This window comes from Scyliorhinus canicula, chromosome 8 (genome assembly GCF_902713615.1).
Source record: "Scyliorhinus canicula chromosome 8, sScyCan1.1, whole genome shotgun sequence".
NCBI classification, from domain to species: domain Eukaryota; kingdom Metazoa; phylum Chordata; class Chondrichthyes; order Carcharhiniformes; family Scyliorhinidae; genus Scyliorhinus; species Scyliorhinus canicula.
Window position 1 is genome coordinate 70,127,058 of NC_052153.1, and position 15,028 is coordinate 70,142,085.

The window sequence follows — 15,028 nt, forward strand, 5'->3', positions numbered from 1 at the left end:
TACATCTATTCCAATTGAGTGTGTTACAATTCTGGTCTAATTGGAGCATATGCCTCTTTATCGTTTACCTTTGGTAGGTTAGAGATGATTGAAGAAGCAATATCATTTATTTTCACTACAGAGATTGTTTGAAGCCCTTTAGGTTTGTGGAAATGAAGTATGTGGTTTCAATCTTGTATCATTTTCAGATGAACTGAAACCACTTTGCAAAATTAAAGAACAAGGAAATGGATTGGCACAATGTGAATTTATAAGAATTATTGTGTTCTTGTGTTGTAAGTCTGTGATCCTGGTGAGCAAGGGTAGGCCGTTACTCTATTCAATTGTGTCACTATATCATGCCGAAGAGAATGCTGTTGCAATCGTCTGCCAACATGCAGGAGAAAGCGGATCCAACAGACATCCATTACCTTTAGTTTGCACTTTGCTGAGAATAACTTGTTGGCATCTAGTGTCTACTTGCATTGTTAGTCAAATGCTTGCCCCAAATTAAGTAATATTACAGGTCGATCTGACATTGAGTACAAAGTAAATGGGAGTTTATGTAAAAATTTGGAATCCATAATCTTCCAAACCCAGCACAGACTTCTCTGAAAGCTGTGTCGCTTTTCTCCTTGTACCGCACTTTGGTTAAAGTTGACTATTTCTCTCTGCGGTCGTCGGTATCATTAGTCACCGAACCCCCCCTAACCAGCCACCTTATTATTCCTATCCTTTCACTTTGGAGAATGGGGCTTTTAATTTCGAAATGCTCTCACAGTATCCCGCACTGATTTTAACCAGCCTGTTAACGGGAATATTGATGTTGGGTGAAGTCAGATCCGGAGATCAGGGCGCTGGGTTAGATGTGGCAGGCAGTTTTCTGCCCTGCTCTCTCAGCAGACGCCAGTCATCAGTGTCAAGTAAAGTCTGCCCGGAGCTCCACCTCCGGCAATGAGGTCCCAGCGCCGCGGCTCAGACCCCGGCTCCGGGGTAAAGAGGGGCGGATGTCCCGGCCCTCCAGCTCGCCTTGATTGGGCCGCTTCGACCGTGGGGCGGGCGGGCAGGCGAAGGACTTTGCGCCCTCTTGGCCCAGCGGACGGTGTGTATGGGCGGCGGGGCTGTCAGTCTGCAGCGCCGCTCTTCCCGCCTCTCCCTCAGCTCCTTCCTCTTGCGCTCTCCGTCCGAGTGCGGCATTAATATTAATGAAGGGAAGCCGAGCCTGAAACAGCAAAGGACCGGAAAATAGAGAGAGAGAGAGAGAGAGGGAAGATAAAAGGAAGAAAAAGTTATTGACCCTGACGTCAAATGTAAACAAGATGGCGAAGCGGGGAGAGTGGATGAGAGGAGGAGGAGGAGAGAAAGAGCAGAGAGTGGGAGTGCCAGCCAGGCTGCAAATGTGCTGCTGTTCCACTCCGCCACTCAGCCCGTGCACCCAGCCCTGACAACGCTTCCTTTTCTTCTCTCTTCATTCCCTGGCAACTTTTTTTTTATTTTGGTGTTATTGTTTTGATTTTAAATATAACAAAAAAGAGCACTGCACAAGAACAACAGCAACAACAAAACAATCCTGACAAAATGCGTGAATCTTTTACCCCTAGACGGAAAAGGAATCGCCCGCAATGAAATACAGTAACTTCCTTCAGGTTGTGTGACAACTTGGAAGAAAAGGGAGCCCAAGACTTGCGGAGTTGCAGTTGTGGTGGACACTTGACTGGTTGGAGAGGAGGAGCAGAAAAAAAACCCAAGATATTTGTCCTTGGTCTTGGTGGGGGAGGGGAAGGGGGGGGAGAAGAGAACCAACATGTTTTTTTTCTCTTTTCATTTATGAAGTTACCGGTTTTCTAAATGACTGTTTAAACAAAGAGTCAGCAGTTTGCGATGGTGGGGTAGGCTGCCGGAGCCCGGGACCGCTGTTTGGAGGGTAGGCAGGTCGGTAGACAGGTGGGATTTGCCCCCCTCCTGTCTGGTTGCTGAAGGGGGCGGCTGACCATGGCTGGGAGAGCTCGCAGACCATGGCTGAGTGTTGTGCTAGGGCTGGTGCTGGGCTTCACCGCCGCTTCGTGGCTCATCGTCCCCAGGGTGGTGGAAATCAACGGCAAGAACAAAAAGATCTTCAACATCTGCTCCTCGTTGCTGAACAGAGCAGGAATTGGACGGGCGATCGGTGGCAGCAGCAGCAGTAGCAGCTCCAGGAGCCTGGGCTGGCACAAAGACAACCTCCTGTTCAGTAAACTGCCCAAGGAAGACCAGACTCAGGAGGAGGAAGAGGATGAGGAGGAGGAAGGTGAGGAAGCTGCGAGGGGCAACAATGGCCACCGTGCCAGCGGCAACAGCAAACGTTTCCTCTATGTTGGGGTGATGACGGCCAAGAAGTACCTGGACTCTCGCTCGGTGGCTGCCTACAGGACCTGGGCTTCCTCCATCCCGGGCAAAGTGGAGTTCTTCTCGAGCCAGGGCTCCCAGGACATCCTCACCCCTGTCCCCATCCCCCTCATCTCCCTGCCCGGGGTGGATGACTCTTACCCTCCCCAGAAGAAGTCCTTCATGATGCTGAAGTACATGCACGACCTATACCTGGAGCGCTACGAGTGGTTCATGCGGGCGGACGACGATGTCTACATCAAAGGCGAGCGGCTGGAGGAGCTGCTGAGGTCTCTCAACAGCAGCCAGCCCATCTACCTGGGACAGACCGGCCTGGGCACCACCGAGGAGCTGGGCAAGCTGGCCCTGGAGCCCGGGGAGAACTTCTGCATGGGGGGACCCGGGATGATATTCAGCCGGGAGGTGCTGCGCCGGATGGTGCCGCACATTGGCGAGTGCCTGCGGGAGATGTACACCACACACGAGGACGTGGAGATCGGCCGCTGCGTGCGGAGGTTCGCCAACACCCAGTGTGTCTGGTCTTATGAGGTGAGCACTTCAGAGGTGTCAGTAGTACACCCATACCCCCACCCTCCCTCCTACACACACCTCCACACTAACCTCTTCCACACTCACTCCTCTGCATTTTCACTCCGCCCAGCCCTTGCTGCCCCCTCTGCACTTGCTGCCCCCTTGCCCAGCCCCCTCCCTCCTCATTTGCACTACCCCTTTCTCCTATGCACCCTCAGTGCGGGAGGGGGAGGGTGGGGGGGAGGTGGTGGTTGGGGGTAAGCTTAACTCCAGTCTAACGAGCAATCGCTACTTTTAGCATTTTGTACATGTGCCATATCATTCCTGAGACGTACCAAACTAAGCTGGTCCTCAGTATGACTAAATTGTGTTATGCAAAATTAAAGGTAGGATTTTTTGTTGTTGTTTGGAGTTGAGGGGAAGGAGTGAGAGGGCATTAAGGAGTGATGAAAGCAAAGAGAATGCTCTTTTGCAATGATGGCACATCTTTGACATTATATCAATATGCTCTTTTATCCATTTCTTGAATTCAACTTCAATCTGATGGGGGGGGGGGCGCGGGGGAGGGGAGGGGGGGGGGGGGGGAGGGGGGGGGGGGGAGGTAGCTTAGAATAAAATGTATGCAATAAAGTTAGCACTAAGGCCAGGAATTTCTGTATCCATACAGCTAAAGGTGAGTTGATGTAAAGCTGTGTTCAGAAACTTTTAGCCAAGAAAATCAGTCAGAGACTTAAGCTTAAAAGAGATCTTCCAAGGCTGTGATTATTATTCAATGGACAATTTTTTGTGAGATTAATGTCAGGTTCACAACAGCACTGACAGAATGGCGAAGTTTGTATCTGAAGTAGTTCCATCATACCAATTTCAGACAGGATGACTTTAAGGTTCATCTGGCTCACCCACTCAGAGGATTCCCCCGATGCATTCCTAATGAGTCTGTGTTCATTTGGTTGGTGAGAACCTGTCTAATTTCCTGAAACTTTTTTTACTCCATCTTTGTACTGTTGTGCCCATCACTTGCTTTGTCGTTAATAAAATTCCTCCAGTTTAAAAAAATATAATTGTAAATATGATTTCTTCTAATTTCTGTACACAGCAGGAAATCTTGTTTTCATCTAACTTTTCCGAACCTCACAAAATGTTAAACACGCTCCCCTCTGCCTTGTCAAGAAATGTGGGCGGGTGGTGGTGGTGGGGGGTGGGGGGGGGGTTGAAGAGTGTTTGAAAGTTGTATCTTTGAATTTAAAAACAAATATTTGTTCATGTAAGCTTTGGTTTGATCGTTGACCCTTGTGCAGTTTTAGGAAGTTCTCCAGTAACCATAGTGCTGTGTGTACATGTGTAGGTTATGTATTAAATGCAGATATTTTCAGACTGCTAAATCATAGCTTGGGTGAGTTACAACCTAGTTTCTGCAGAGACATGAATACTTGTGTTATTATAATAATATTGCAGTTGCTATATTATGTGCCTTCAAGATGAGTGCTTTTTCTATCTTTGTGTAAAGTACCACATAACTAAAAGTTTAAGGGGTACACTGTTAATCTCTGCATCCCCCAAGCTCTTTGATCAAGCTTTAATTGATGTGAGATGTTAAGGTTGTAGAAGTGTATTAGTGCATTAAAGCACTGACAATGCTGCGAGGGCAGGGCTGATCCTGCCTCTCTCGAACTTGCTAACCTTCTCTCAAATGCTGTGGAATAGTGTCTCCCAAAGGCAGAATAAAAACCTGTTGTGTGGCAAGGATATTAATCGCAACAAAAAGTCGCAAGTGCAATCACTTGTCTTGATAATGAGTATCCTGTGTCACTTTCAAATCTCTGACTTGTAAAATATTGATTGTTGAGTTCAAAGGTTTTGTTTAAGGTGAGTGCTTTGTGATATATAATGTTGATAGTGTAGCACTAACATACTCATTTCGCAACCAAGCAGCAATAGATGTTGAGGCCCAGAGTTGCCTGGCAATATCTGCAGTAGTTGACATGAGTTTGATAATTTATTGGTACTCCACCTATTAAAATCGTTTAAACTTCGTGATACCTGTATGTTTCAATTCGGAGAGGAATACTGACTTGTCCTTTGTTGTAGCAGCTCCGTTGATAGTAACATGGAAGCTTTCTTTATGAGGGGTAGCAAGTATACATTATTATGTGAGTGAGGAAATGATGTAATCAAAGACATTGCTCCAGAATGATTGTTTTGACTGTTTGATGGTATCATGGCTGAGGTAGTTACTTCATGGGTATCCATATTGCACAACCTTTATTTCCAGTGATTTATTTATAAATTTTTATTGGGTTTCTGAGCAAGGTATTATTTACACCACGTAAGTAGGCGACTGTTTGCGGGGTTGGGGGGGGGGGGGGGGGGGTCTTGCTGCCGTCCCGCGCTCGCCTCCGCTTCTGCTGCTCCTCCAGCCCTCCATCTTTATTTTCCTCGTTCCCTGCTCCTGGAGATGGCATGCACGTTTTGGCATCCCGTGCCTTTCTTCCGGCTCCTGTTTCCCCGCCCCACCCCGCTGGTTCTCCTTTCGTCTCTCTCTTCTTCCTCCTCCCCCCCCCCACGGTTTGCCTTTTTTTCCTCAGGTTTAGCTGTCTTCCCCCCCCTCCCTCCCTCCCTCCCAGTCTATCTCTCCCTTTCATGACTTGGCTACCTTCCCCTGATTCTGGACTAATTTCCCCTGATTCTTGGCTACCTGGCTATTCTTCCTCTTGTTCATTGGCTACAAACAGGTCCCTGAACATTCGCGTGAATGGCTCCCATGTTCTGTGGAAGCCGTCGTCTGACCCTCGGATGGCGAATTTGATTTTCTCCATTTGGAGAGATTCCGAGAGGTCGGACAGCCAGTGTGCAGCTCTGGGTGGTGCTGCTGACTGCCAGCCATACAGGATTCTATGGCGGGCGATCAGGGTGGCGAGGGCCCGGATGGAATTTCCAGTGATTTAAGCCGTGTTACAGTTACCTTGGATGCAAGTTCAGTGGCTACAGTAACTTTAAAGTAACATTTTAATTAACCGTGACATGTCAGACTTAATTATCTTTTAGTATTCTCTGAGGTATCGTTCAAGCCATTAACACATGAGCAGGATAATATAAAGAGGTACAGATCCTGCTTTGACAAAACTGTGGAAATTATGCCCAAAATGTGCTTGGAATTGTATTAGCTGGGTTACAGTTCGTTCCAGTAAAATCTCCTATGAGCCAGTGCAATTGGTAGCCCAACAAATCGTAATTATATTTTTGTTTCTTTCCATTACAATGGGTTCCTTGATACTTTCAAAGAGTGGATGCAGTTTTATTAATACAGCTGAAAATGTGTTTATCATCAAAAATAAACATTTTAAATCAAATATTTAGTCCACCACCTGTGTGGACCCTGATTTAAAATCACTTTTTTGAAAAAAGATACTGAACCAGTTACTAGCTTCGTTGGTGTGCCCCAGTCAATTTCTTGGTAAATGAGATATTTTTTGATATTAAAAGCTTTTCAAAGTGAGCAATTTGAAGAGCATTCTTGAGCCAGTGTAATTGACTGAATTGCACAATGTCCACCTGGTGGCAAGACCGGATTCAGGCTAATTGAATGTTAAACCAGGGGAAAAGATGGTTGTTTTAGGCACAATGCAAGTTTATGATTCTCTGATTTATTTTTCTTCTAATGTTGGTTTTGCCAAATTCATCTGTATTGTACTGACATTACTGTGCAGAAACTCTCTATCCCGAAGGCTCTGTGTACAAGAATGAAGCAGGGGTGTTTTATATTACCATTTTTATTTTGAAATATGTTGCGTCCTTGGAACACAGTCCTATCTATGTTATATTTGTGGAGTTACTGAAAGGCGGTTAGAGAGTCTGAGAGATTTTGCTTTTCTTCTAGTTTATTTGCCTTAACTTATAATGAACATTGGTTCCTGAAATTGAATCATTGGATTCAATACTTCGGTATTATTGATTTGTACAGCAAGTTAAAGCAGATCAATTAATTGTGTATGTTATTCCTCCATATAATGCAAGGACATGTCTGTTCAATGAAAACACTGTCCTGGAATTTCCTTGTACTAGTTGGCGTGACAATGAGCTGCTGTGTTCATTTTTATCATAGGAAAACAATGAGTGTGTAAATTGGTTATTTTTCAGACTGGAGGGTCACATTCGTTTAAGGGTTAAAGCTAAGACCACAGCTCTTTTTGATTTATAAATGACGTTGAGATTTGAATTCAGAGTAAATTGATAATACCAAACTTGGAGGAGTGGCAAGTAGCGAGGGTAATACAAATTGATTGCAGCAGGAGATGGGTAGGTAAGCAGAATGGGTGAGCAAATGGCAGATAGAATTTAATAAGGAGAAGTATGAGGTAATGCATTTTGGTAGAAGGAATAGGGAGAGGCAATATAGGTGAATGTAGGAACAGGGGGAAATGTGGGAGGGGAGATGCATAGATCTTTGAAGGTAACAGATACATTGGCGAGTGCTCAGCAAATTATATGGGCTTTAAGTAGAGCTTTTGAGTTCAAAAACGGAAATTATGCTTAATCTTTATAAAAGTCTGGTTAGCCTACATCTAGAGCATTGCAACCAATTCTGGTCACCACCCTTTAGGAAGGATGCGAGGGTCCTGGAGATGGTGCAGATTTACCAGAATGGATCCAGGGATGGGGGAATTTTAGCTGCAAGGTTAGGTTTGAGAAGCTTGAGCTTACTCTCCTTGGAGTAGAGGAGATTTGAGAGAGGTAACAAAAATTCTGACAGCTTTGGATAAGGTTGACAAGGAAAAATAGTTCCCATTAATTGATGGTGTAAGGAATAGGGGAACACAGATTAGAAGTTTTGGGCAAGAGATGCAGGGTCAATTTGTCATACTGTTACAGCACAGAAAGAGGCCCTTTGGACCATCAAGTCTACACTGACCATCAAACCAATGGGGCCAGTATAGCACAGTTGGCTGAACAGATGGTTTGTGATGCAGAGCGAGGCCAACAGTGCAGGTTCAATCCCCGTACTGGCTGAGGTTATTCATGAAGGACCTGCCTTGGTGAACCTCGGGTTAAATCACCACCAGTCAACTCTGCTCCTCAAAGGGGAAAGCATCCTATGGTCATCTAGGACTATGGCAATTTTACTAAGTGGGCGGCATGGTGGCACAGTGGTTAGCACTGCTGCCTCACAGCGCCAGAGACCAGGGTTCAATGTCCGCCTTGGGTCACTGTATTTGGTTTGTATGTTCTCCCCTTATCTGTATGCGTTTCCTCCGGGTGCTCCAGTTTCCTCCCACAGTCCAAAGATGTGCAGGTTAGGTAGATTGACAATGATAAATTATGCCTTAGTTTACAAATGGGCACGGCGATAGGGTGGGTTGTGGGCCTAGGTAGGATGTTCTTTGAGAGAGGTTTGGTGCAGACTCGATGGGCGGAATAGCCTCCTTCTGCACTTAGTGATTCTATTCTATTTTAAACATCTATCTATGCTAATCCAATTTTCCAGCACTTGGTCTGTAGCCTTGAAACATTTTGCATAGCAGATGACAATGACTTGGAACTCCCAGTCCAGTAGGATGCTGGAAGCAGAGATGGTCAATGATGTCAGAGGAAATTTGATGGGCACTTAAGGAAATAAGCTTGTAGGGCTCTGGGATGGGATTGTTTAGATTGAGTCTATGCTGACTCTCTATGAAGAAGTGGGCCAAATGGCCTAAGGAGACCATTAAATGACTCCTTCAAGAGTTGCATTGGGCAGAATCTAGCTAGAATTTGGCAAAGTGTCAGGCTCAGACAGAAAACTGGTGTGTAGCTCTCCAGTTGCACAGACCAGTTTAATCGCCAAACTGAGCCTTTTAGAAAAAAAAACGTGGCCATGGTTTATCCCGTCACTCTGGCGGGGCAGGATCTCATCGAGCCAGCAACCGGCCCCCAATCAGCACTGCTGCCTAAAGGCCCCAGTCCTTATCACAGATGTATGGGGCTTCCTGTGCTAACTTGGCAGTGCCAGCCTCCTCCAGGTGGGCTAAACTTAACTCGACGTCCCTGGATGGATCTCTCGACTGCCTCAAATCTGGCCAAAGTGTCACATCAGCCAAGTGTAAATATTTAGTGAGGGCGATCATGTGGCAGGAGGACCGCAAATAATATTTAAATCAATGTAAATGTATTAAAATGAGGTTCACCTCATGACATCGCCAGCAGGGGAAATTGGGAAAGGTGATCTCTCCAATGGGAATTGTGTTTCCCAATTCTCACAGGATCATCCTCCCACGCTGTTGACCCCATGGACGGCTAGTGCAGACTCAAAATCCCCCCACTGTATTTTCAATATTACATTTTTTTTATGACAACAGAATCTATCTCCTTAAATAATGGAAAAATCAGAGAATTGTTAAACGTGCTGTGCTTAATATGTGTAAGTGATCAGCTTTGAAGCCATTAAATCTCCTTAAGATCAGTAAGTTGAAAAGAAATTCAAAGAAGAAAGCTTTTGAATTCTCTCCTCTGCCATGATATTGCCACTTGTTTTACACCGTTCTCTTATATGTGTTAGCGTGACCTATTTCAGGAAATTTTGGAGTAATTTGCTGGTGGCAAGTTCAGCTTTAAATTTGCTACAGATTGGGTCAAGGAAATTCTGTTCCACTAGTTTTCAGATTTGGCTAAACTGCACAGACATTTTGTGCATGATTTTTGTTAGTGCCATGAAGTGTTAAATCAAAAGTTTTTACCTCTAATTTCCCATCTATAATTTACAAACATTTAGCGACTGAGTCACCCCATGTTGTTCTTGGCAAATCTCCCAATGGAGCTGGTGGAGACTAAGAAACAGTTGTTCGCCTTATCCGTTATTAAATAGACTATGTGGCAGGGATGTAAGGAAGGAGAAGAGGAAAATAAAGATATATGGATTGGGGGAAAAACGTTTAGAAATTCCAGACCCAGAGTTTTTTAAAAATGCCATTATCGTGAATAATTTTGATCCTTTATCGTGCTATATTTACAAGAATGGGCCACACTATATCTGCCCACGTCATTGCTCCAAATCTGAAAAACCTTTGTTTTGAACCAGCTGATAGAAGTCCTTCCAAAATGATAAGGATGCACACAATACATAAAGGTTCTAATATAAAAAGTGCTTCAAGTACACAATGAGTTAAGTGGAACTGAGAGGCTCATAATTTGAGTACTTTTTTCAACAAAATCACAAACTAAATAGGAATAGATTATTTGGTTATAACGAAACAGTATCTTATCTAAGTGCTACTTGCATAATTTGAATTTGTTTAGATAGATTAAAGCAAATAACATTTTAACTTTTTCAAAATTGTAATGGGGAATGTCATGAGATTATCAGGATTTACAAACATTTCGAGCTGTGATGCAGACAAAAGGTCAGATGTCTGAAGGGATGGGGATTTGTAACTTAAATGACGTTGAATTTCTTGGAAGGCGAGCATATGACTGATTCTCTACTTGAATAAAAATGTAACAGAGCAATGAATGTTTGCTCTACAAGATTCACCAAAGATAAAGTTAACTGCAAAGCTTTTGATTTAGCATCTTGTGAGTTAGCCAAATGAATAGAGTGTATCAATGAGGCATTACATTTTTCAAAGAAGGTACTTGAACTCTGGAATGGCATACATTTTCAACATCAGTGTTGACAGCAAACACATTTAGATTGGGGTAGCATGGCCAGGTGTCCTTTTGTAACTTTGGCCGGAATTCCTTGGCCGTTTGCTGGCGGGGCGATTCTGTGGTCCCATCTGCAGTGCACTCCTGGGTTTCCCCGCAGCATGAGGTATCTTCAATGAGAATTCCTGTTGACAGCGGAGGGAACAGAGAAGACCCAGCTGGGATGCTGGAGAATCCCACTTTTTATCCCTGAATCTGTGATGTATTGAAGGAGCGGCATTTGCGCTGTGTGACTGGCAATTGTATCATTTTTTTTTCTCTTTCCCCGCCCCCTCCCCAAGCTTTGGGTTGTGCATGACATTTGTGCATTTCTCAGCTGCACCAATTAATTTTGGAAAATCTTAATTAGAATCTGGCACTTGGCGGTCTTCTCCAATCTCTTCCAGCATTGGAATGTAAACTCTAAATGTTTGAAGATTACTTTCTTTAATTTCCATGAGGGTTGTCCCACTCTTCTGATATCACATCAGGATAATGTTGCAGAAATTTGGGGTTTGCCTGTTAATCCGTGCTCACATTAGCCATCATTATGACAATTTTGCTGAATTATTAGGAATTGTGCCTTGGACCTGCACCCATCGTGGTGAGTGTGTTTCAAGAGACAGATATGACTTTGGTTGGACTCAAATTAATGGGTATCACAAGTTTACATTATTATAAGCTATTGTTTTATGTAGCTTCCTTTGCCAGGTAATTGTTCTCTTACTTAATTTCACACTAATTCTGAACCCTCTGTTGGTTGATCAGGCATCAATCCCTTTTGGGAGGGGACTATTACTTGATAATGACTGGAATTTTCTGGCCATTCCCATCAGGAGGATCTTCCGGTTTCACCGACAGCAAATCCCCACCATGGGTTTCCCGGCAGTGGAGTGGTGCACACAACGGCCAACCCCATTGGTGGCAGAAAGAGAGAATCCCGCTGCCAGCCATTGGCAGACCGCGTCCACCCAGGGGTGGGGGGGGGGGGGGGGGGGGCAATATCCTGTCCAACATGATGACACCCTGCACCTGGTTAACATGTTAGAGATTTTGCCATATATTGAACATAGCCACAATTTAAACATGGTTAGTTACTGAATTTACTAATCAATAGCCAAGGCAATCATCCTCTTTCCCTATTCTCGTTCTTTTAGGGCAGTGATGGGATATCTAGGCTAGTGACTAGGCTGCATGAGTGACCCACCTTCATCTCAGTGGGCCACAAGTTTGAAATCGGGCATATTCACTATGACCCTTGAATAAGATTGAATACATTTAATACACACCAAATATTTCATAAGTTATCGAAATACTTAATCATATATTGACAGAACTGTCATCAACTTCAAGTGGTTTAAAAGCAAAATAAATATTTATGCTTGATTATATGCAGGAGGAGCACACGCCTCTCGCATTCAATGTTGTGTGCAATCAACATCACGCACCTCACTTCATGTTATCTTACTTACATGTGTATCACTTTAATCATATGCGCTGGAAGCCAACGGAATTTGGAAACCTAGTGCATAGGCAACTGTCAACAAAATGTTTTGTGGGCTGCACTCAGAACCCTGATGGGCCGCATGTAACCCCTGGGCCGCAGGCTGTCGACTATTGTTCCAGGGCATTTAATATATTGCTTTGTAAGAAGTTTTGGAAAAGGGAATGTTGTTTTGATATTCTTGTAATTTGGATCCAGTGGATGCTCTGAACTTACTCCACCAGAACATTGCTAAGGCAATTTTTCAGAAGTCTTTTGCAGCAAGTGATGAAGTTTCAGGTTGACTACAGAGAATATTTCTTAAAATATTGCTTTACCACTTGTCCTGTGGAGGAATGGTATGAATAAATTAGTTACTTGGAAATATCAGATCATACATTTGAGCTTCAGTGTTCAAGATCGTCACAAAAATATTCAGGATGCACCTGAATATATGAGGGTTGTTGATGAAACATATTTTCTAGCTATTTTGTGTTCTCTTCAGAGAATTGCTTAAAGTCACTTGGAGTAAAAATAGTTAATCTACTTTGGTATAAAATACTTCTGTGTAAGGTGCTGAACTACTATATAACACACATGCTGCTTGGGAGTCCATCTAATATATTGGCCACAGAACAAGAATGCAACATCAGCAAACCTGAAAACATCTGGCATTTATATTTCCCTCTGATGATGCGGAATATCAATCCAACAAAGTACCTAATTGTATTCTGACTCGCTCGCTTATGAAAGGGGTTGAAGATTACCGAGGTGAGTAGAGATGAAAGGCGATTTAGCCCACTGAACCCCTGGGGAACCATGTAAATATACACTTGTGTGTTTAATTTTATTAGTGAAGAAAATTAATAGCTGCTGATACTCCCCAAAAGATTCTATGCCTATAAATGTAGCAAGAAATTTCAAGATGGCACCCTAACTTTGTCAATTGTGCTATTTTCCCCTGAGCATTTTAATTCCATGTCCCAACAAGACTGAGCTTTTAGTGCTCCACAGAGTATTAGTTGATTTCTTACATGAACAAGATGTTGCACATTGTTTTGGAATCAAATTCTGTGGAAAATAGGTTTTCGAGCATCACTTGATGGGATATGCTCTTAAACTGTCTAATAGGAGCTGAATTACAGAATATACAATTTTTTTAAAAAGCAAATACAATTTTGGCCTTCTGTCAGTCAATATTTTCAGTAAGATCATGGAGCTTTTTGAAGCGCTGAAACAGGATTTGCTTTATTTTGAACATCTGTTCTTAAAGAATACTTTCAAAATACCCGTGGTAATTTAGAAGATGTCATCCGAATAGTAAGCAGCAGACAGCACATACCGGTATTATCTATAAAAGCTTCTTATACACACTATTCAATGACAATTGGATAAATTACAAAATACTTAATTAGGCTTTCACTAGTGTGACTCAATATGGGCATTTACTGCTACAATACTTTAATGAAGGAGTGTTTCTTCTTTTGCTGTGCAGATTCTTGAGAGTGTCACCTTGGCTGGTGGTATGGATCTGTATGAGGAAGAGTAAAGCCCCTTTACATTTCTATCTCTTGTGCTTGGGAGACTGTGAGCGTGATCAAATGGCCTTGTCGTGCCTGACTCTGGATGCGACTCGACTGGTAAATCTCACGAGAGGCCTCTCGTTACACCTCATGAGAATTAATGAGATCTCACTAGGCGTTGCGATCTGGATCCCACCAATGACAGGCGGGATCCGGATTTGCAAATTTAAGTGTGCAGTTATGCTCACTTGTTCATGCTGGAGTTACTCAAGGTGCGGGACCTATCGGCCTCGCCTCTGAGACCCCGAGTGGGTGCCATTTGGCACTGGTTTTCACACATGTGGACCAGGTGTACTGGCACTTGCGGGGTGGGCCTCTGGGCAGGGTGGTGCCCTTTTTGTGCCATCTGGGCACCCTGGTAGTGCCACCATGCCAGGGTCTGGCAGTGTCAAGGTGCCCAGGGGGCGTCTTGCCTGTGCCGGGATTGAGCCTCCGGTAACCCTGCTCTTTTTAGGTGGGGTGCGGGGGGGGTTTTAGAGGGCCCCCTATTGATAAGTTGGGGTAATGGGGGGTCCGGAGACTGCGGTGGGGTGGGGTGGGGGGGGGGGGGGGGGGGGTCCAGAGATCGGGACGTCGTATCTTCCTGCACTGGCCAGCTGAACTCGTTAGTCCAGGAAATTAGCTTAAGTGCGGCCTCTATGGTGCATTCCTCGCCAAGGCCCAAAAGTGAAGTAAAGTACCATTTAATAGCTGCAAGCGCAGGGAAACACCAGGCTAAACACACCCAAAATAGGACTCTGTTTCATTTTCATTCAATCGCACCCTGCACTTTAATGGAAACTAAAGCATGACCATGTTGGGTCCTTTTGGTGATGCGATTAACAGTTCTTTGCAGGAGCAGGCCCAAGGACACTGCTTTCTCTAGTTTCTTTTTAGTTAAAGTGTACAGTGTAACACTATAAGTAGGAAGGGTATGTACAAAGTACTTGAACAAACTCAACTTGGATAGCCAATTTAGGGTTGTTTTGAAGGGCAACAAGTTCAATTATAAGAACATAGAATACAGCCTCCTTTACTACATCAGCATTTTGGGACGTTTGGTGCAATATCTTTCTTCCCTTGAAAGATTGAGCCATTGTGAAATCTAAATTGCTTAGGCCCAGGCCCCATCAGCCTACTGGGTGTATGTCAAAGTCCCCATGGCATGTTTTCAAAGGAGGCCAGGGAAGGTATCTCTGGTGTCCTGCCCAATATCTATCCCTCAGTTAAAATCACGAAAACCAGATTATCTGGCCATTATCACATGGAAGTTTGTTGTGTGCAATTTGGCTGCTGTGTTTCCTGCATTACAACAGTGACTATAATTGGCTGGAAAGCGTTTTGAGGTATCCAGTGGCCGGGAAAAACACTGTATAAATAATACTGAAAATTTGGTATGGTGGTGTTTTCATCAACTTTGGTTATTAATGGAGCTACTTTTGGCTGTCATACT

At 44.1% G+C, this 15,028-nt stretch overlaps 1 protein-coding gene across 1 annotated transcript in view; it reads left to right on the top strand.

Annotated features, from left to right (window-relative positions):
* The first annotated feature begins 916 nt into the window (after nt 1-916).
* LOC119970310 (chondroitin sulfate synthase 3-like) overlaps nt 917-15,028 on the top strand; it is a 268,297-nt gene continuing 254,185 nt past the window's right edge. Inside the window, exon 1 of the mRNA XM_038804713.1 lies at nt 917-2,892. Coding sequence (XP_038660641.1) covers nt 1,972-2,892 — 921 coding nt within the window. The 5' untranslated portion in view covers nt 917-1,971. The remainder of the gene's footprint in view (nt 2,893-15,028) is intronic.